Source organism: Bubalus bubalis, chromosome 14 (assembly GCF_019923935.1).
Source record: "Bubalus bubalis isolate 160015118507 breed Murrah chromosome 14, NDDB_SH_1, whole genome shotgun sequence".
Taxonomy (NCBI): domain Eukaryota; kingdom Metazoa; phylum Chordata; class Mammalia; order Artiodactyla; family Bovidae; genus Bubalus; species Bubalus bubalis.
Genome location: NC_059170.1, coordinates 52342685 through 52366815, shown reverse-complemented (window position 1 = coordinate 52366815; position 24131 = coordinate 52342685). Strand labels below are relative to the sequence as shown.

Genomic DNA, 24131 nt, shown 5'->3' with positions numbered 1-24131 from the left:
GTCTCATTTTATCTTTCCCAACTATATAAAACAGCCAGACATTCTAACCTTCACTTCTTAGAGATGAAGGTACAGATAAAGGAGCTGAGGCTCTGGGAGGTTAAGCTCTGAAAATCACTTAGTTCAGACAAAGCAAAGATAAAATTCACATCCAAGTCCTTCCTTTCCAAATCCTGTGTTCTTTAAAATCCCTGGGTTCTTTAAGCATGGAATGTCAATTTAGAAATGAAGAGAGGACTTCCTTGGTGGTCCAGTGGTTAGGCCTTCACCTTCCAAAGCAGAAGGTGGGGGTTCTATTCCTGGGTTGGAAGCTAAGACACCACATGCTTGAAGGCCAAAAACCCAAAACATAAGAAAACAGAAGCAGTACTGTAACAAATTCAATAAAGACTTATAAAAATAATAGAAATGAAGGTGAGTAGGAAACTAAGAATATCACAGTTATATGTCTTATTTAGCATGTTCATTCTAAGAACTAAGAAATATAATAAATAAGATAAATCAGGCTTCCCTGCTGGTCCAGTGGTTAAGAATCCACCTTGAAATGCAAGGGACACAGGTTCTATACCTGGTCCAGGAAGATCCCACATGCATGGGGCAACTAAGCCTGAGTACCATACCTACAGAGCCTGGCTCCAGAGCCTGAGAGTTGCAAGTACTGAGCCCCCGTGCCACAACTCCTGAAGCCTGTGCACCTGGAGCCCATGCTCTGCAACATGAGAAGCCACTGCAGTGAGAAGCCCACACACCTCAACAAAGAGTAGTCCCTGCTCACTGCAACTAAAGAAAGCCCACATGCAGCAACAAAGACCCATCACAGCCAAAAAATAAAATAAATCTCAAAAAAAAAAAAAAAAAGATAAATCTACTGAGCTGGGGAGTGGTAGGAAACCCATACATACAGCAAAAAATATTAGAAAATACTGACCAATGAGAAAGTAAATCTTTAAAAGATCAATAAACTTACTAAAAACCTTTTACAGAGGGAAAATATCTGAATATCTCAAAGCAGAAAACAGAAAGAATCAGAGAGGCTTGTGACTTGCCCAAAGCTTTCCAAGTTAGCAGCAAGGTTGGGACCAGAACCAAGGCTCTGACTATACCTTCAGCTGTCCTTTCACCAAACCATAGAAAATACTTTCCATCATGAGGAGTTACAGCCCAATCCACTATGAGATCTCAGTTGTAACTCTAGTAATTTATGTCCTAAGACATGACTTTCAGAATCTCTGATGAACTGCCATGTTTCATTAGAACCATCTGAATAGATTGCTAAAAACCTACCCTAGACCTATGTGACTCAGATTCCCTGGTGGCTCAGAGAGTAAAGAATCCGCCTGCAATGCAGGAGACCTGGGTTCGATCCTTGGGTTGCGAAGATTCCCTGGAGAAGGGCATGGCTACCCACTCCAGCAATCCTTCCAGGAGAATTCCATGGACAGAGGAGCCTGGTGGTCTACAGTCCATGGGATTGCAAAGAGTCATACATGACTGAGCAACTAACACACACTCTGGTACCTGAACTTTTAATAAGAAAACCCTACCTCAAGTTTCCAATGAATGCTCAAGTTTGAGAACACTGCTCTACTGGACTGAAGTTTTAAAACAGAAACAGAACACTCTCTATTCATGTCTTCTAAAGAAACCCTTGTTTGCCCTTCTGTTAATCATTTCTTGACTTCTCACTCTTAGATGTCTCTTCTGTGCTCAATTCCAGGGTGATGGATGAAAAACAGCACTAAACACCTGCCCACAAAGTGAATCAACTGTGCATATACAAATATCTACCTTTTCTTAGATTCTTTTCCCATATGGATCATTACAGAGTATTGAGTAGAATTCCCTGTGCTATTGTCTATTTTATATATAGTATGTATATATGTCAATCTCAATCTCCCATTTATTCCACACTTTTAACAAATGTAGGTAGCAATCTAATAAGATAATATCATGATCCACTAAGGAATCATGACTGTTTCAATGTCTGAAAAACACTAGACTGGACATTATACAGCTTTCATCTAATGTTAAAGTGGAAAGTGTGTCAGGTACATTTCTCTCTTCTTTCTTAAATCCTCTTAAAGTCCTCTCGGTAGGATCATAGTAATGTATATGCAGTAGATGTTAACAGAAAATAAAATTACAGTTAAAAAACTAAAGCTAACTAATCAATTATATTCTCTCAGAATTAAAATATTTTGTACTTTAAATTAGCAAATATTTAAAATCCAGTTTCATAAATCAGTTGCTAAGATATCCTTAAGGGTTTCTATCTGCAAAAATTTTCTTGTTAGTTCTTTGTCTCTCTTACCCCAGGCACATCTGGATGGAGGCAGAAACAGTGATGAGAGAAGGAGTCAAAGTAATGACCAGAAGTCAATCTCTTTCCGCCCAAACACATACTTAGGGGCTGACATCATAGCCCCATGGTACAAACTACAGATGGGAAAGTAACTGGATTCAAGTCAGGAAATTTAACTTTTATCAGATGAAGACAGCAAAGGCTTGAACAGAGAAACTCATACCTGTAGAGCCGAGGGACTAAAAACCAACAACGCAACACCATCAAGATTGTGATTGCTCTAAAAATAACTTTTGCTAAAGCAATAAATAAGATGAAGACCACCAACTGAGCTTCCATTGACACTTCTCCCTGGTACTGTTGCACCCTGCAGACAACATCAAAAATAATATGATAGCTGAAAAGAAAGCAGCCCCCCACCTTGCTATTTCCAGGTGGGCGGCTCACTCAGACTCCAGCTGCCTGGACCCCCAGGTCAGTCTCCTGAGTCCAGCCCTTCCCTGAGCAGTCCTGTGGGGGCCCCTCAACAATTCATGAGGGCCAGCCACACACACCCTCGTCTATGGGAAACTGAGATGGGCTCCAAATGGTAAGATGAGGGGCCATATGGCTTCCTGGATACAATCATCAGGTTGATCTTTAGAATATTTGCCTGTGGGAGTCAGACCGATGAAATCATCCAGCAAAAGGCAGGCACACAGCGACCAGCCAGGCTCAGTCAGGCTCAGCCAAGGAACAGAAAGCCAGCACTTCCTTGTCTGTGATTTCAGCCCTGTCTGGATGCAACAGCCAAGGTAGTGATTACCCCACAGGGAGGCCGACCAGAGTCTGCAGAGTTATCGGCCCCAGAAAACCCTTCTCTTTCCTCACCTGTGTTTCCCTTTGTTTATCAGTTTCCTGTTCTGTCCAGCAGGCTTCTTTCCTTTTTCACAACCTTCTTATTTTATCTGTCTCTTATCTTTCTCAATTAAAATGTATCATCCTCCATGCCAGATTACCCCCATTGCACTAGATACTGCTTTACAAATCAGTGTGATTTTTAGCAGAGCTGTGTTAGTCACTGTAGCGACACTGCGAGCTGTTACAAAGATTTCCATAAAATTTTAGGAGGGCCCACCTGCATCGTTTGTTATCTAAGTTACAGCTAGTTTATTCATGCAGCAAATTAAACTTGTGTTCACAGTTGATTAAAGGCAGAAGACATCCCAAAGATCATCAAATCCAATCCCTTAATTTTACAGATGAGAAGACTATGGCCCAGAGAGTTCAAGTGACTTGCTCCAAATCTGAATCTAATATTCAGCTGTGGTTTGGGCCAAATATATGAGGCAGATAAAACCACAGGAGTATGGAAAATTGTGTGCATACTAGGATTTCTTGAAAAGCCAGTTTTGGTCAGTGGATGTTAAAAATCTGAACGAAGTCCAGTAAATATGTCAATCATATAATGTAACCTACTGGAATTGCCAGGGATTCAATTTCTCGGGTGCTGGAGCTAAATAACAAACTGCCTTGAGAGTGGGACCCACAGGAGAGAGAGGTGTATAGCTTTCTCACAGTTGGGATCCTGGAGAAATCTAAAGCCACGCTTCTAAAACAGAACTTGAACTACTAGAAGGCAGCCTGAAACAAAGAATCATGGTCAGATGCTCTGAGAAGAAACAAGTGAGAAATTGAGAGGGACTCCAAGGAGATTAATTTACCTTTTTTTATTAAAGGGAGTGGGGGCTTTAAAATATGAGAGCCTGGGGTTTCTGGATGCAGGAGTGTCAGCGGGAGCACATATGGCACAATGAAACGCTCTCAGAACTTTCTTAGGCAACAAAGAATTATATGCTTCTGGGACAATTCAAAGGTGTGAAATGCTTGGGAAACTTAGTCACATACCCCCATGTGTCATAACTGCACAGTATTTTGTTCCATGAGCTATCTTTCTAAATACTATGCAAAAGGAAAACCCAGACTCCCTAAAAATGTATATATCCCAGTGGCAACATGAACCTAAGAAAACACGTTTATTGCTGCTGTTTGGTCGCTAAGGCTTGTCCAACTCTTTATGATACCATGGACTATAGCCTGCCAGGCTCCTCCGTCCATGGGATTATCGAGGCAAGCACACAAGTGGGCTGCCATTTGCTCCTCCAGGGGATCTTCCTGACCCAGGGATCGAACCCACATCTCCTGCATTGGCAGGCAGATTCTTTACTCCTGAGCCACCAGGGAAGCCCTAAAACCCATAGTTTCTGGGGCCAGCTAGGAACATCTCTGGTTTACCTATGACCTCAAAGACCCTGCTGGCAAATGGTGCTTGTTTCCTACATTGCATTGACAAAGAGCAAAGTAATGATGAGAATTAAGTAATAGAAAAATATAATAAAAGGAATAAATGCTGAAAAGTTTCGATTTCATTAGGTCAAATTTAGAAATGTATATTCTAAAAAGAAAACTTTCATTTTCTGCCATAGAATTCCATGTAGTGTAGTGGTTTCTTACTCTGTTTTTGTCTTTTTTCTAATTTCTTAAATTTTCAGTCTCTTTGGTAACATTTAATTTTGATAGAAATTGAAATTCAACAGAAAGTTGTTAGGAATAGTTCTCAAATTCCTTTCATTTAGATTTACTACATAGGTATATTTTGCTCCCATTGCTTCTTTATTCCTAAAAACATAAACATTTTCTTACACAACCAGAGTACAATTACCAAAATTAGAAGATTTAACATTGATAAAATACTCTTATCATTACTCTATATTTAACACGAAAGGCACTTAAGTCACTACATTTTATTATAAAAGCATCTTTCTTTATATAGCACAAATTTTGGCATAAACTATTCTCATGGTACTATTTAGTAAGAAAGTAAGTGAAACCAAGCATACAATGCTATTTTCTCACCTGCTGATGCATCAGTTGCTTCATAGTTTATTAGAAAGCCTTCATAAGCAAGGTCAGAGTCAGCCACAAATGTAAGCCTTAATGAGTTGTCATTACTGGTAAGAGAGGGCGGAATAGATTTTCCACAATATCTATTTGGAACCAAGAAAGAACACAGATTTAAAAACTTTCAGGATGCTCAAAATGACATACCCCAAATTCAGTTTAGTCGCTCAGTCGTGTCCAACTAGGACATGTTAAAAAAACACAATAATAATATCCCATATTAACCTTAAAAAACAAATTTATTTCAAGCACAAAGCATATACAAAGTTGCTAAAGATCATCCAAACTCACAGTTACTTCCTTTAGATGGTTTTATGTATGTGCCTAAGTGTGTGACATGTCATATAACATAATTTTAATGAAATTAGAAATTCTGAGCTACAGTAGGTCACCATATAGCATATTAATGAACTTATTAATAAAAATATAATAAACATAATTATACAACAAAAGAAAATCATGCATTGTAAACTCATAGCACAGACTCTAGAGTCAGCTCTATCCCTTAGAGGCTTTATGATTTCGGACAGATGTCTCAGTTTTCCCATCTATAAAATGGGGATGGTGATATGACCTACTTCAAAGAGTTGTCCTGAGAATTGTATGAGTTAATACACCGTATATAAAGAACTTAGAACAGTGTCTAGAATAGTTAGCCTTATACAGGTGAACTCTACTATCTTTACAACACTGGTCCATGCAGAGGTGAGAGTTTGATTGCTAATCCATAGCAAATTTTTGCTGAAGAAAGCAATTTTTACTCAGGAAACCTATTCTATAAGACATCATGTTGTGAGCTCTTATCTAGAAACACTTGTGAGAGAAATGACTAGAAAATCAAAATCTCAATTCAAAGAACACTTCGTAAAAGCAAAGGAATGACAGGAGGAAAAAATAGAAACCAAAATAAGACAAAGTATTAAACATGGGAAATGGATGAGTTAATTTCTGAGACAGAAAAAGGGGAAAAAATGGTGTATAATACCATTTCAGTGTAAAAATGATTTAATATCTTAACCAAAGCAAAGGTAGATGAATTAATATTCTATATGTCTCTCTTTTGAACAACAACAATAATAGTTTATATCATTCAGCAAAAAATAGGTAATTTTCAATGATTAGGAGTCAAGTACCAACCATAAAAAAGAAGGAATTTTAAAAGTTTAAAGATTAAGACAAGGAAGAGCAAAAAAATGAAGAGGGAGAACAAAGTTAGGGGCAAAAATAAGTTTAAGGAAACAATGGATAAGGAAAAAAATGTTTAAATGTTTAAAAAATGGATGAGGAAAAAGAAAATGAAATGCAAAAAAAGAGGGGAAAGGGAATCAAGAGATATCTATGTCCAACAAAGATGTAATAACAGGGGCTAGATTTACATAATCTTTTTTCTGAAACAAGTGAAAACCTGGACAAAATAGATAAAAACAGTGGTTCTCCAGACACTAGATATCAAGCAGTGAAAGACAATAACTCTTCAGAGACAGGAGACAAGTGAATAACAATGGTTAAACTGTTTCCGAGTAACTTAACTGCATCCAAAAACAAAACCCAAGAATACTTAGAGTAATACAATAGTGTCTGGTACACAAACACAAAACTGAAAATGCCTGTCATCCTATCAAATATTGTTGTTCAGTCGCTAAGTCGTTTCTGACTGTGACCCCATGGACTGCAGCACACCAGGCTGCTCATAGTCATGTGCATTGAATCAGTGATGCCATTCAACCATCTCATCTGCTGTTGCCCCCTTCTCCTGCCCTCAATCTTTCCCAGCATCAAAATCCTTTCCAAAGAATTGGTAATATCAAGTATTACCAACTATGAAAAGAAGGAGGAAAGTATAACCCATAATGAGAAGAAAACTTCATCAATCATAATAAAGCAAGAAGGACTGGATCAGCAAAGACATCAAAATATTTATAACTGTATCCCACCAATTTAAGATGCTAGAAGGAAAAAATTAATATGCAAAGTAGGGATGTGGAATAAAAGATGGCCTCACATGAATTTCCAGAAGTGAAAATTACAATGTCTGTGATGGAAAAATGTACTTGGTAGGATTGATAGCAGAATAGACACTATAGAAGAAAAGATTGGTGCACTTGAATAGAGAGCAATACTTTCCAAAATGAAATGCACAAAGACAAACTCAAATAAACAGAGTATCAGTGAGTTGTGGGACAATATCAAATGGCCTAAGCTAGGTGCAATTAGAGTTCCAAGGGCAAAAGAGACTAAAAAAGCATTTCAAGAACTAACAGCCCCAAAATTTTCAGATTTCATTAAACTATTAATCCTCAGACTAAAGGAACTCAACAAAATATGCTGACTGAGAAAAGTCAGATGAAAAACAAGTACATACAGAATGATTCTGCTTTTATACAATTTCAGATACACAAACTAACTTACAGTGATAGAATTGCAATGATTTCCTGGGGTTGGGGAAGAGGGGCAGAAATGAAGACTTATAGAAGGTTTGAAGGCAGGAAGAAGGTGTGAGGGTGATGGATATGAGCACTGTTTTGATTTTGGTGATGCCTTCATGGGTATATCCTCATGTCAAAAGGTAATTACTAATGCCCAAGGCTACATGGAAAAAGAAAGAGAGTTCCAGAAAAACATCTATTTCTACTTTCTTGACTATGCCAAAGTCTTTGACTGTGTGGATCACAATAAACTGTGGAAAATTCTGAAAGAGATGGGAATACCAGATCACCTGACTTGCCTCTTGAGAAATCTGTATGCAGGTCAGGAAGCAACATTTAGAACTGGACATGGCACAACAGAGTGGTTCCAAATAGGAAAAGGAGTACATCAAGGCTGTATATTGTCATCTTGCTTATTTAACTTATATGCAGAGTACATCATGAGAAATGCTGGACTGGAAGAAGCACAAGCTGGAATCAAGATTGCCGGAGGAAATATCAATAACCTCAGATATGCAGATGACACCACTCTTATGGCAGAAAGTGAAGAGGAACTAAAAGGCCTCTTGATGAAAGTGAAAGTGGAGAGTGAAAAAGTTGGCTTAAAGCTCAACATTCAGAAAACGAAGATCATGGCATCCGGTCCCATCACTTTATGGGAAATAGATGGAGAAACAGTGGAAACAGTGTCAGACTTTGTTTTTTTGGGCTCCAAAATCACTGCAGATGTTGACTGCAGCCATGAAATTAAAAGACGCTTACTGCTTGGAAGGAAAGTTATGACCAACCTAGATAGCATATTCAAAAGCAGAGACATTACTTTGCCAACAAAGGTCCATCTAGTCAAGGCTATGGTTTTTCCAGTGGTCATGTATGGATGTGAGAGTTGGACTGTGAAGAAGGCTGAGTGCCAAAGAATTGATGCTTTTGAACTGTGGTGTTGGAGAAGACTCTTGAGAGCCCCTTGGACTGCAAGGAGATCCAACCAGTCCATTCTGAAGGAGATCAGCCCTGGGATTTCTTTGGAAGGACTGATGCTAAAGCTGAAACTCCAGTACTTTGGCCACCTCATGCGAAGAGTTGACTCACTGGACAAGAGTCTGATGCTGGGAGGGATTGGGGGCAGGAGGAGAAGGGGACGACAGAGGATGAGATGGCTGGATGGCATCACTGACTCGATGGACGTGAGTTTGGGTGAACTCCGGGAGTTGGTGACGGACAGGGAGGCCTGGCATGCTGGGATTCATGGGGTTGCAAAGAGTCGGACACAACTGAACAAGTGAACTGAACTGAACTGAAGGCTACACAGTAGTGAATAATGATATAGAAAAGGTCACTGAGAAGTGTGTTGATCTCACTTATTTTTTATAACACAACATGGTGGATTTTAACATCTTTTACAGAAACAGGAACACAAGAAAGCAGGAAACTTTCACGTTAAAAAGCAAAAAATAAAATATTCTCACCTCCCAAGAGATGTCTGAGAACCAGTGTCATAAACTTCTAGATAGTCCTTTGTGCAATTGTAATGAAACTCCAGATGAAATTCTCTGAATCTCAGATGAATCAGGTGACCAGGTTGGACTATGATATGCCAGGTACAACTGATTCCATGGGGGTAGATATTTGGATGGCCAGGACTTTGAATGCTTCCGGTTGACTCTGTAAGAACTTTTCCACATGCTGTTGAAATAAAAATAATAATAATTATCCAAGTTATTTTTAATTCTGATTAAAATTAGAACCAACAAGCTACCTGGAATTCCAAATAAAAATAATCTGATCATAACCTCTTAAAAGGTCAAAAAGGAAAAGTTTCCTTTTGTGCCACCTAGGATAACTTAAATTTTTCTCTTATTAATAGGTATCAATAAACCACTGAGATGTGCTGATTAGGAAATATATATTTCCTTTGCCTTTAAGTGTACTTTAAAATTTTTACAGCATAGGTGACTACACGCCTACAGTATAGATTAATTTTCTATAATAATATATTTCTATTGTTCACTTATTCTCATACAAGCCCTAAAGGCAAAGTAGAAGAATCACTTACCCAAAGCTGCACTGCTAAATTCAGCCACAAAACCATGGTTTTCGGTAGAAGAACTTTTCACAAATATGACATGAAGAGAATTGTACACGGATGTTATAAACGAAGGGATGTCTGTGCCACAATGCTTTTCATTTTTAAGAGAACCCAAAATGGAACTGCTACCAATCTAAGTAAAAAAGATATGTTCAAATTTATTCTCCTAGATATTTATTTTGAAAAACTTCTTCAAGAATAATTTTTTAATAAAATCTATTAATATAGTAAAAATCAATTTGAGAATATTTTAGTTGCCCTAAAAGAAACTCCATCCCCATCAGCATCCACTCCCCATCGCCCTCAAGCCCCAGCCCCACAAAGCCATTATTCTGTTTTCTATTTCTATAGATTCCCTCTTCTGGACATTGCAAATAAATGGAATCATACAATATGCAGTCTTTCGTAACTAGCCCCTTTCACTTCGCATAGTGTTTTCAAAGTTCATCCATGTTGTAGTGTGTATCATTACTGCATTTCTTTTTAATACCATATAATATTCCATTGCATGGATATATCACATTTTATTAATCCACATATCAATTGATGGACCTTTAGGTTGTTTCTACTTTCTGGCTATGATGAATAATGACTGTAGTCATTTAGGTACAACTTTTGTGTGAATGTATATTTCATTTTCCTTCAATGTATACCTAGAAGTGGAATTGCTGGATCAAATGATAACTCTATGTCTAACTTTTTGAGGAACTGTCAATTGTTTTCCACGACAGCCGTACCATTTAAACGTCCACCAGTGGTGGGAAAGTGTAAAAGGGTTCCAGTTTCAACACTTGTTATTATCTGACTTCTTGATGATAGTCATCCTAGTAGTTGTGAAGCAGCACCTCATTGTGGTTAGATTTGCATTTCCCTGATGATTAGTGATATTGAGTATCTTTTGTATATCTTCTTTCAATAAATATATAAATTCATATTCTTTGCCCATTTAAAAACTATTTATTTTTAATTTCAATGAAGTTCAAATTTTTCAGTTTTTATTTTGTTGTATTTTTTGTGTCAGATCTAAGAAGGGTTTGCCTAACCCCAAATCATAAACACTGACTCCTTGTTTTCTTCAAGAGTTTCATGATTTTAGCTCCCAAATTTAGGTCGGTGATCCATTTTGAGTTAATGTTTTTGTATGGTATAAGGAAAGGCTCCAGTTTCCTAATTTCATTTGTGCATATTCAACACTACTCGAAAAAACCATTTCTTCCCATTGAAAGTCTTGGCGCTCTTTTCAAAAATCAATTGATCATAAAGATATAGCAATTTATTTCTGGATTTTCTGTTCTGTTCCATTGCTCCATATTTTTATTCTTACTTGAAGAATACATGTAATATCCTTACTTGATTATTATAGCTCTGTTCTAAGTTTTAAAGTCATAATTATGACTCCTCCAATGTTGCTCTTTTTTAAGAATGTTTCTGGCTATTCTGGTTCCCTTGTATTTCCATAAGAATTTTACTATCAACTTATGAGTTTCTGTGAAAATTCCCACTGGGACTTCAGTAGAGATTGAATTGAATCTTTAGATAAATTTAAGTAGTATTGTCATTTTAACAACATTAGTTCTTGTAATCCATTAATTTGAGATGTCTTTCTATTTATTGAGGTCTTTCATTTCCTTCCTTTGTAGTTTTCAAGAGTATAGATTTTAGATGTCTCTTTAAAGCTATATTCCTCAATGTTTATTCTTTTTTATGCTATTGGAAATGAAATTGTTTCCTTGATTTAATTTTCAAATTGTTCATTGCTAGTGTATAAAAAAGATATGACTATCATATTTTGATCTTGTATCCCACAACCTGCTGAATTTATTAGTTTTGATATTTTATGTGTATGTGTGTGCATTCCTTAAGATTTTCTATAGACAACACTATCTGTGAATTGAAATAATCATGTTTCTTCCTTTCCATTCTAGATGCATTTTATCTCCTTTCCTTGCTTATTGTCCTAACTAGAATTTCCCGTATAATGTTGAAAACACATGGTAAGAACAAACATCTTTGCCTTTTTACTGATGACACAGAGGCAAAGTATTTAATGTTTATTATTAAAAATGATGTTAGGATTATACACTGCTGGATTCATTTAGCTAGAATTTTGTTAAGGATTTTGCATCATTTATACAGAGTGAAGTAAGCCAGAGAGAAAAACACCAATACAGTATACTAACGCATATATATGGAATTTAGAAAGATGGTAATGACAACCCTGTATGCGAGACAGCAAAAGAGACACAGATGTATAGAACAGTCTTTTGGACTCTTTGGTGGGGGGATGATTTGGGAGAATGGCATTAAAACATGTATAATATCATATAAGAAACGAATCGCCAGTTTAGGTTCGATGCAGGATACAGGAAGCTTGGAGCTGGTGCACTGGGATTACCCAGAGGGATGGTATGGGGAGGGAGGTGGGAGAGGGGTTCAGGATGGGGAACACGTGTACACCCGTGGCGGATGCATGTTGATGTATGGCAAAACCAATACAATATTGCAAAGTAAAATAATAATAATAATAAATTAATTAAAAAAAAAGAATTTTGCATCTATATATTTTTTATAGATGCCCTTTATCAGATTAAGGAAGTTACGTTCTGTTCTTGGTTTGTTGAGTGTTGTTTCATGAATAGATACTGAACTTTGTCAAATGCTTTTTATTTGCATCTATTGAGGTAATTATGTGGTTATTTTCCCCCTTTATTTTATACTGACTATTTTTGGATGTATAGCAGCCTTGCATTTCTGGGCTATATAATCCTCTTTATATGCTGCTGGATCCAGTTAGCTAGAATTTTGTTGAGGATTTTGCATCTATAAACTAGTTTTGTTTCATGTAACTGAGTGAGAATAACATGACATAATATTTTTAATAACATCTAATCGAATGCAAATATTCAAGTGTTTTACTCTCACCTCGATATAATCTGTATCACAGTGGGCAGAACCTCCCATGTCAAAGGCAGTGAAGTTGAGAAGAACCACTTGACTTTGGGGTTGGCGGATGGTCCACACGCAGACCCTTTCTCCTGGATACACATTAGGGTAAAAGGGCGAGCGAATGATCCCTTCTCCAGTCAATTCTCCTCCACAAGCTGTGAGTATGAAAACAACAGTAGTATTTGTCCAGAGATAAATGACTGTTGCCCTCAATTTTATTGCAGAGTTTCACCCTGCATAAAGATATAATGCAATGTGACCTTACTATTAGAATTTTCCCCTTACCACTCGAGGACACAGAATGACTAAAATATTTCAAGAAATGAAAATGTTACAATCATGCAAATGAGACATTTAAAAATTAAATTTTCTTACCCACTTGATAAACAGCACTGAAACTAGCTCTGACAACAGAAGCATCCATTTTAAGCCTGATCCAGATACTGTTAGTAATGGATTTAATGTGAGAGAGGGTTTCATTGCCACAGACTTTTCCAAGTAAGGTTTGATCATCTCGAACCTAAAGAGAAAAATAAAATTGATCTGTAATCCTAATCAAGAAACTAATCAACAAAGAAAAAGAATAAAAAAGAAAATGAGTACAAATACAAAAAATTTAAAATGACAAAGGTGATAAAAATACACAGATTCTGAAAAACTTGTATAATAATTTTAGGTACAACACTATGTTAATATAGTTGAATGTTTGAAATGTTTATCCCCCCAAAAATCTAGATTACTAAAATTTTCTCAAGAAGGAGAAAAACAAAATCTGAGTAGATAATAAGTCATGGATAAAACTGAAAATATTACAAATAATTAGTTTCCCCCAATAAAACCTTCTAGAAAATGTTCTACCTGGTAAATTAAATTAGACTTTAAAGGAAAAGACAATTCCTATACATAGTTTGTTCTAAAGAACCCTCAAACATGGAACAATTCCCAAATAATTATTCTCAGAATCATCTCACCAAAGCCCAACACAGATAATACAAAGGAAAACTACGAGTAGATCTCATCTATTAATATAGATACAAAAATGGGGAGGGAGAAGGGAGGAGGGTTCAGGGTGGGGCACACATGTATACCTGTGGCGGATTCATTTTGATATTTGGCAAAACTAATACAATTATGTAAAGTTTAAAAATAAAATAAAATTTTAAAAAAAAAAAGAAAAGAAAAGTGAATTCACTTTCTTTGTAGTCTTATGTATCAAAACAAACATGAGGATAAGGGTGATGCAAGGACTATTAGAAATTATAAATTAAACTTGCCAATAGATCCAATAAGCTAAATTATTTTATCTCTATAGATGGCAAAAAGTGTCAGCATTTCTATTTATTAGAAGCAAAACTCTTAGAAAGTCAGGAGCAAAAAGAAGTGTCCTTCATATAATAAAGACCACCTATTTTAAATCAACAGTCAGTATCTTATAGTGTGGTGGCCATGAATCTGGTCTGTGGAGTCCTAAACTGTATTCAATTCCCACCTCTGTCGCTGGCAAACCTCCACACTTAATAACTTCGAACAAGCTACTAAATCTAAGCCAAACTCAAGGAGCTGGATCAAATAGATGAAACCAACACGTGATTTCCTTAGCAAAATGCCTAGTACTAGAAAAAGTGGACTAAAGAGTAACTGTTGCTATTCTTGACCTTTCAGAAGTTTCTCACTCAAATCGGGAATTTTTCTATGAATACACATAACTACTTTTGTTCTACAGAGTTCTTTTGGAAGAGCTACCTGTCCAAACATAGCTCCACCCACACAGCTAACATTATCAAGGTATCAACAAACACCAGCACCTGTGCCTGTGACGTCACTGTGAAAGAGCCGCCACTCACAGAAGCGCACAACAAGCAAGTGCATTTTTCCCCCCAAACGCATGACTGTCATGTTTGAGAATGTAGAGCGTGCTGATATTGCTTAACCCAATGGTTCTCCATAGGTACCTCAACTGAACATTCTGGAAATCTGTGAAGGCAATTTTTGGCTTTGTTTTAATTACTAGCATGAAGGTGGTTGGGGTGCTATTGACATTTAGTGGCTGGGGACTGGAGATATGAAACACCCTGAAATGTGAGAGACAGTCACACACAACAAGGGTTCTCCTGTGTCCTGTGTGTCCTTCATTGCAGGGACAGTTATAAATGTAAAATCTACCTCGATTTTATATACCAGATGCAAAATACTTCTGCTCAGTTCTAATATGTACCAGATTTTCCAGGATTACAAGTAGAGTGTAAATCAAAAGAAGTTATTTTTTATTCCTGGAAATCTGTCAAGAATTGGTCACCATTTCAGAAAATTCATCTCCAACCCACATGGCCATGTCAGCTTGCATTTTCAGTGTAGCATTCATATGGTTCAGGGAGCAAACAATTTATGACTTCATTCTGTCTTCAAGTGCAGCTTGCCCAGGCTTTTAAAACACTGACATAATTTCTTTTACTTTGCTTTAGTTCTCCTAAATCTTACACTTGCAGATTTATTTACATAATGTATATGTATGTGAATACATACATACAATACATGAATACAATGTGAACGGATCTCATCTATGAATTTGATTTCAGAATAGTATAATAGTCACACTGAAAGGTCTTGAAGTGTAGAGAACCACTGACTTAACCAAATACTCCGAACTCCCACAGAAAATTAGGGAATATTTCTCAGCAGAAATAACTTTTAAACTGAAAATTGAAAGAACATCCAAGTTAAGGGGAATGGACAGTAAAGGGAACAGCTTACAAGTACGATAGCCAAAGCTGGTGGAGATATGGTAACATGTTACTCCCATCCTTAGCTGGTGGGAGTATAAATTTCTGGAAAGTAACTAGACAAATGTATCAAGAGTCTTGGAAATGTTCATAGTCTTGGACCTGGTAACTTCACTTCTAACACTCTGTCATAAGGAAATCATTCAAGATTCAAAGACACACGAGGTTCCACATCAATATGCTCTATAAACATAAGAATCGAAAATATTCCAAATGTCTAATAATAGGAGGGTGATTAAATAAATCATGGTACAGCCATATGATAAAGTCTTACACAGATGTTGGAAAACGCATGCCTTTCCACTGACTCATCCCAAACCAGTTCCTTTCTGTGAGCTGTAATGTTAAATTTCACATACTGCCATTAATTTATGTTACATAGGTCTCCAACCAAACAGCAGATCTCTTGGGGAAGAGAAAATTTCTGTATCACCTTTGTCTTCTAACACGAAACTGCTAATAACTCTGATGGATGCTTGCTGATTCATTAATTTTAAGGCGTGGTATGATGGTTCAATTTTTGTTAGAGACATACTACCGTGCTTAGAAACCAGAAAGCATGAAACACAGAGTAAGAGATCTTCCTGTTCTGGAATCCTCCAGGGTGCCATTCGCTTCTGCTAAGACTGCAGCGCATGTCTCTCTCTTCTCTTTTGCCCATTAGAAGATGACAAGGCGGAAGAAAAACAGCCAAATAGCAGCAGAGCTGGCTAAAGTGGGCCATTCCCCTGGGCCTCACTAATGAAATTCAAGGACTTCAGCAAGGAGAAAGGCAGTTGCAGCCCAAATGTTTTAAGAGGAACTTATAGGGCTCAAGGGCTTTAAACCTAGAAGGTACAATTGATTTTGGCTATGTTTCTCTCACTCTCTGTGGAAATGAAGCCTTATTAATTCTGAAAGTCTGTATTCTCCCTGGATCCTAGGCATGGCGATACTATAACCACAGCCCCTGAATGTTCTAGAGTGATACTAAATGCACATCCTGCATTCAATATCAGAGGACTTGTGAATTTGCACATCACAAAAACCTCTTTCTTTTGTGCTTGTACAAGGGGACAGAATGTGTTATTTTTCTAATTACTCACATCCCTCCAGAAAGAGACAGAATATCTCACAAGCTCATTGCCTTTTGACTTGTGCTGCTTCCCTATGGCCATTATTAAACGGCCTTGACTTGTCCTTGTCCTTGACTCTGGGCTTGGCCACAGGGCTTGCTTTGCCCAAATGAACGTGAGCAGAAGTGATGTGCCTGTTTCCAAGAACAAGCTTTGGGAGTCACTACGTGATTCAACCACCTTTTCTTTTCTGCTCTTACAAGACTAAGAGCTGGGGTCCCAGGGACAGATGGAACAGGGGACCAGACCAGCAGAGATGCCCCTGACCCCACACTGACATGTTAACATGTGTGGAGAATAAGCATAAGTCATTGTAAGCCACAGAAATTTTCCGTTATTGTTTCTGATTTTATTGTTGTTGACTTTTCATTATTGAAATCTAAACTAGAGAAAGATGACTCATATTTGAGCCTGGTTTGAACCAAAAATATAGTTTTGTTTTTTTTTTAAGAAGTCGGCTGGGTGGAATGGGGCATAGGAGGGAGACTCAAGAGAGAAGGAATATATATATATATATATATATACACATAATTATGACTGACTCACGTTGGTGTATAGCAGAGACCACCACAACATTGTAAAGCAATTATCCTCCAAAAATAAAAGTCAGCTGAAGTCATGCCATGGTCACTTGCAGAGGCATCACCACACCAAATCCATTCTCTACTGTAGGTCACATTTGCAAAGAAATGACAAGGACCATTTCAAATTTTACCGTTCTGTGGATGAGGCCCAGATTTTTCATTGATTGTGCTATTTATTCAGCAAACACTGATTTTTTCAGGCTCAGAGATCGAATTTATAACCTGTGACCTATGATTTAACCCTACAGGACAGCCCAAATGGCTTCTGATTTTTACCTTCAGCAGATGGATCTAGTTCCTGATGACAAACTACTCATACAAAAGTGTGTTTTTTAATTTAAAAAATTAGTTCTTAAAAAGAAACTGTGTCTTGGTGATCTAAATAGGAAGGAAATCCAAAAACAAGGGGATGCATGTATATAGAGAGCTGATTCGCTTTGCTGTACAGCAGAAACTAAAACAACATGGTAAAGCAACCATACTCCAATAAAAGTCAATTAAAAAAAAAAAAGAAGCATGTCCTGTAGAAAGAGCTAAAACTAATTAGGCTTAAAAATACAGTTTATATGAAACTGTGGGTGTGTCTGGAGCCCAGTGACAAGTAAGCTTTAACATCTATAATGGATCAGGTCCCAGTGCAAGGTCTTAATATATGTGTTCATTTGTTTGTATCTGCTATGTGTCCAGATTTGTGTCCAGATAAAATGATTTTTAAAATATGGTTAAGTATCACATCCTAATTCAAAGCAAACCAAATATGCTGGCACTTAGGCTTGGTCCAACTGAGACAGCTAAAATCAGAGCCTTACTAACCTTACTATACAGTAGCATTTAACATGTGGCTTCTAGTGATGTGAGCCTCAAGCTGAAATGCCCCTTAGTTAAGTAAAAACTTGATCCTGGAGACCAGCCTTCGTTCATCTGGAGGGGAACGGGACCCCCTTCCAAATGATAGATTAAAGGGTGAGGAGTAAGAGATGACAGAAGGCACAAGGACTAAAAATCATTTTCTTAGGTTATTATCTTTCACAATTATTATGTTTTGTGATTTCATAGTTAAATTTTTAAAGCTTTTTATGCCTCTTGAAATAGTATTGCTTTTAATATCTCTACCAATAAAGTAAATTTGTCCTTTGTTTCTTTAATCTGCTTTTCTAAAACATGGAATACATGTCCAGTTTTACCTAGAAGGGTGTTCCTCAGTTCAGTTCAGTTCAGTTCAGTCACTCAGTCATGTCTGACTCTTTGTGACCCCATGAATCACAGCACGCCAGGCCTCCCTGTCCATCACCAACTCCTGGAGTTCACTCAAACTCACGTCCATCAAGTCGGTGATGCCATCCAGCCATCTCATCCTCTGTTGTCCCCTTTTCCTCCTGCCCCCAATCCCTCCCAGCATCAGAGTCTTTTCCAATGAGTCAACTCTTCACATGAGGTGGCCAAAGTACTGGAGTTTCAGCTTTAGCATCATTCCTTCCAAAGAACACCCAGGGCTGATCTCCTTTAGGATGGACTGGTTGGATCTCCTTGCAGTCCAAGGGACTCTCAAGAGTCTTCTCCAACACCACAGTTCAAAAGCATCAATTCTTTGGTGCTCAGCTTTCTTCACAGTCCAACTCTCACATCCATACATGACCACTGGAAAAACCATAGCCTTGACTAGACGGACCTACATGATTGCAAACTCCAGTATGTCAGCTGCTGCCACCCTCTCTCCTCCTCCCATTGTCATCATTGGAATCACCATCATGTTAACTTTCATTTCCTGGTGTGCCAGACACTGTGCTGCTGCTGCTGCTGCTAAGTCGCATCAGTCATGTCCGACTCTGTGCGACCCCATAGATGGCAGCCCACCAGGCTCCGCCGTCCCTGGGATTCTCCAGGCAAGAACACCGGAGTGGGTTGCCATTTCCTTCTCCAATGTGTGAAAGTGAAAAGTGAAAGTGAAGTCGCTCAGTCAGGCTAAGAACATTCGAAGAGTTTCCCTTTTCACTGAGCAAAGCTCAGTACATTTACACCCACGTACAAAGCCCTACAAGACTTAGTTCCTGTGTAACTCCTGTTTCTCTCTACATCGCCTCTGTTGATTCTAGCCACAGAGTCTATTTTCAGTTGTTCATATTTGTCAAATTTTTTTTTCTCAATTCCTCCTTCTCCTGGATCTTTGCATTTCTAATCCCTTCTCATCTTGAGACTCAAAATGTGACATCCTTAGGGAAGCTACCTCTAACGTTCAACTAAAGGCATCAGTCCTGTTATTTTCACTCATATATTTCTTTCCTTCATGATACTTTTCCCACCTTGAAAGTATGTAATTGTATGCTTGCATGTTTAATATCTCTGTGCTTTATACACCCATCCCCAACACAGAACCTGGCATGAACTTTGTTTGATTAACCATGCAGAGAATGAATAGATAAGTGGGTGAATGACCTCTTCTAATTATTCTATAAAGAGTAGTCTTACTGTTCCTATTATGGATGAAGAAGCTGAGTTTAACTGATGTTAAATATCTTGCCTTTAGTGAAACAGAGAGTCAAAGTCCTTTCTCATGTTTCCATGCAATATTGTTCCATTTATATCAGAGAGCGTTGGCCATCCTCTTGATGAGCTCCAATAGTTTGGAGCTTTCTTTCTTTTTCTTTCTCTTCCTTCCTTTCTTATTAGTGAGTGTGCTGGGCCTTTGTTGATGCATCTGGGCTTTCTCTAGTTGTTGCCAGCAGGGGCTACTCTCTAGTTGCAGTGGACAGGCATCTCATGGAAGTGGCTTTTCTTGTTGTGGCGCACAGGCTCTAGGACATGTGGGCTCACTAGTTGCGGTTCCCAGGCTCTAGCGCACAGGCTCAATAGTTGTGGCTCATTGGCTTATTGCTCTGTGGCATGTGGGATATTTCTGAATCAGGGATCTAACCCACATCTCCTTCATTGGCAGGAGAATTCTTTACCACTGAGTCACCAGGAAAGTCCCTGGAGTTTTCCTGATGATCTTGATTTCCATAGCTCCTCTTCTCACTCACTGCTCTCCATCTCACTAGTTCCATGGGGTTTGTGATCTCCACATGAGCACACAACTCCTCTACACACAGGAAGGATTTATGCCATACAATCCCTTGAAACTCCAAACCTAGGTGGTTCTACCATCTCAGTCTATTCCCTGGCTCCCACCGTGCCAATGGATAGAACTGTTTTCACCTGAACAATAACATATTTTATCACTTCATTAAAAAGCATCAGGATGACAAAGCAATTTTGGAAAAACTGTGCTGACAACAAAAGTGCTAAGAAACTAGCCAAATGTTTCTAGTCTCTGCCAAAACTCCAAATCCAATATGATAAGAATGCAAGTTATTGGACATTGCCCGATGTCCTCTTTCTTTCTGCCATCTCTGGAAAGACACTTCTTGGAACTAAAATTGATTTCAACCTGTGCTTCACTAGAAAACATGCTACTCTGGTGTATCTGCTTGCTGCAGCCGCATTCCAGCTTCATTTGTCAGAAGTCTTACTCTTTCTCTGTCATTTGGGTTTATGTCCTTAAGGACTTTTCTGTGAATCATCACAGTCATGAGGCTCTGACCAACACATCCCCTTGAGGGTGCCCAGTGAACTGAGGCAGACAGGAAGTCACGGACCTCCCTCACCCAATTCTGAGGCTGGAGCTGAACAGCTCTGCTGCCTGACAAAGAGTAAAAAGAGGTCCTTTGTGAATCTGAAGTCATCCCAAGACCTGTGGGGAGTGGGGAGATCTGTGCAGGGCCCAGCCAGGAGCAGTGGGAGTAGGGGAGAGGAAGGAGGGAGGTAGGAGGTGATGAGAGGTTCAGAGGGAAGACCGGTCTTCAGTGTTCCAGCTGACTGTGCTTCCCCTTTCCCCATTAATTTTATTCTTTCTTTAAAATCTTAGAGATTTTATCTGGTTTTGATTTGTAGCACTTTCTTTTTACTTTCTACGTTGTCTTTCATTTCACTTTCGATTTCCTTCCTTAACCCAGTAATTACTCAGGAGAGTGTTTATAGGTTTTCAAGAAGTCAGACATTTAAATTTTTTAACAGTTATTTCTACTTGCATCTCATTATAAAGAGATGTACAATTTCTGCATTGTGAATTTTCTGGGATCGGCAAGAGGTCTAAAATATGATTAATCTGTCAATTAGTGATACTTGTAGAATGGGTACACATGCCTTAGATTTCAGAAGCCACATTTAGTGTTACTTACTTCTCCCTGTCTTATTAATCATAGTTTGTTTTTGTTTTTCTTTCTTCTTCTAAGAAGGAACAACTTCCCCACAAGCCTCCTGTTTCCCCAGAAGGCCCCTCTTCTCCTGCTCCCTGTCCTGTCTTGGTGGGGAGGGAACAGACGATGTGGGATGGGTCAAGGAAATCTAGTGAGGGGAGCAGCTGTATTCATTTCCTTCCATGCCCCATTTCAAGCCCTGCTGGCAGCATCACACAAGCTTCTGAGATTATTATTCAGCCTCGTACTTGATTCTCTGGGATTAAAATTAAACTTTCATTACTACCTTATGTGTCCTTCACTCAGAGTTCTGATGACTTACATCACTTATGGAATATTAATTAGGTGCTGCTTTTTATTCTGGAAAGATAGTTCTGTCACGTTTGTTGAACTAGTCTCTACAATTTAAAAGCTCTCTTAACAAAACAGGTGGACTAACAGTTGATCTATTCTTGCTGTACTTATTCTTTTGTTACAAGCCACATCACCCGTGGGCAATATACATTTTTAGAAGTGGAAACTTTAGCTGAGAAGTGATATAAGTCCAAGAATTAAAATATAAATGTGCGTTTCTTGTTTAAAAAAGAAGAAAGATATGCTACACTGAATGTGGCAATACCACATTTATGATCCTTTGCAGTTAAATTTTATTCTCAAATAAATGTTTATGGAGCTTTCTTACTGAACACAAAGTCTTTCCAAACCACACTACATGTGAAAGAGACATACTAGAGATTGACATTTTAATCTACATTTAAAGGACATATTCACATGGCAACAAGACATCCGGAGTTATAAATGAGAAGATTTGGGATTCTTAGAAATACATCTCAATTTAGTTTAGTTCACTCAGTCGTGTCTGACTCTTTGCGATCCCATGAACTGCAGCCCGCCAGGCCTCTCTGTCCATCACCAGCTCCCAGAATTTACTCAAACTTATGTCCATTGAGTCGGTGATGCCATCCAACCATCTCATCCTCTGTTGTCCCCTTCTTCTCCTGCCTTCAATCTTTCCCAGCATCTATTCCCACTCAAAAGAAGAGTTCCTATAATCATTCTCCCACACCTATCTAGAATTACCTTTCTGCTCTTCATCCTTTCTAAAATGTTGAGGGGGGGGGCCTTCTCTCTCACACAAATAGAGTTAATAAATGGCAAAATCATCCTTCTTCCAAACCAGCAATGTATCTTAAATACTACACTTTTTTGTTTATTCCTTTGATTAAACATGTCATTTTAAACACTTTAAAACTAAAACCAACATTTAGGAGAATGATATATTGAGTCATAATAATGTCATTTGAATTTGGTTCCAGTATCACTTTACCCACTGTCTAAAGCATATGAAAAGTGTTGGATATACTTTTCCTAAAAGGGCTTAGTTCACAAATTTTCCCAGTAGGTAGATATGATTAAAGGTCAGAACTTTGATCTAAGTCAGTATACATCTATCTAGACTACTACATGTAGGTACAGCTAAATCCTGTTCCAACAATAACCAGAATTTGACCTTTGTGATCTCAATTTTCTCATTTATAAAATTAAGGATTTTTATTAAATGACTTCTGAGACCCTGCTGGTGCTAAATTTCTATAAATCAATTGGCTGTATTTCTGTAGGACAGTCAAGGTTATATAGAAAAGTCTATTCAATTATTCAAATCACTGTATATGACCTGTCCTGATAACAAAGTTCTTTTATTTTTTCCATCAATAACCCTTGAGGGACATTTGATCAAGACTCTGTGGTTATTAGTGCACATTAGAATGTTGATACTTCAGTGGCCAACTATGAAAGGTTCTCATCCGATGTCTCTGAACTAATGCGTTCAAGGCAGGAGTCAGAAATTTGACCTGAGAAAGACTTGCATTTGTAATGTTTTTAATTCTTCAAGCTTCTTTTTTTATTTCCTTGATTTATCCTTATAAAGTGTAGGAGGAAAGGTAGGGCATCTTACAGAAGTAGGAACTCAAGTATGTAGGTAAAGAATTGTCCAAGGCTTCACTAGTGGCTCAGATGGTAAAGAATCTGCCTGCAATGCAGGAGACTTGGATTCAGTCCACCTGGAAAAGGGAATGGCTACCCACTCCAGTATTCTTGAATTCCATGGATACAGGAGATTGGCATGCTATAATCCATGGGGTTGCAGAGTTGGACACAACTGAGCAACTACCAGTTTCAGTATACAGTCATCACAGGACTGAACGAAAATAAGAACTTAGAGTGTTGGGTGGAGATGGCGGAATAGAAAGACCCAGAGCTCAGTTCCTCTGATGGGGACACCAAATTTACAACTGTTTACAGAGCAGTTATCAATGAGAACAACCTGAAGACTAGCAGAAGAGATTCCCAACTAAATATGTAAATAAGGAACCATAATGAGACAGGCAGGAATGGCAGAGATGCAATATAGTCAAGACCCAGGTAGGTGGTCCACAAATAGGAAGATAATCACAGTTGCAGAAAGTTTCCCCCAGGGAGTAAGGGCATCTAGCACAATAAGTACTCTCTAAGTGTGAACTATTTTTACTATTCTTCAATTAAAAAAAAAAAAGATGTTGGAAATTTAGTTTTTATTTAGATAACAATGCCTAAAATTGCTTCATAATGAAAAACTCTGATGTACTTTATGAGGGACTTTAGAAAACATAAACTGAATGAATATACACATTTACCATCTGAGTTTAAAACTTCTAGATTTAAAATATATTACTGTGGTT

The 24131-nt window shown here is 38.0% G+C and overlaps 1 protein-coding gene across 1 annotated transcript in view; it reads right to left on the bottom strand.

Moving 5' to 3' along the window:
- Window positions 1-24131, bottom strand: part of CUBN (cubilin) — a 260214-nt gene that overhangs the window by 197627 nt on the left and 38456 nt on the right. Inside the window, exons 18-22 of the mRNA XM_006052367.4 lie at window positions 13076-13220; window positions 12677-12855; window positions 9722-9887; window positions 9135-9351; window positions 5198-5328 (exon numbers count right to left, since the gene is read on the bottom strand). Coding sequence (XP_006052429.4) covers window positions 5198-5328; window positions 9135-9351; window positions 9722-9887; window positions 12677-12855; window positions 13076-13220 — 838 coding nt within the window. The remainder of the gene's footprint in view (window positions 1-5197; window positions 5329-9134; window positions 9352-9721; window positions 9888-12676; window positions 12856-13075; window positions 13221-24131) is intronic.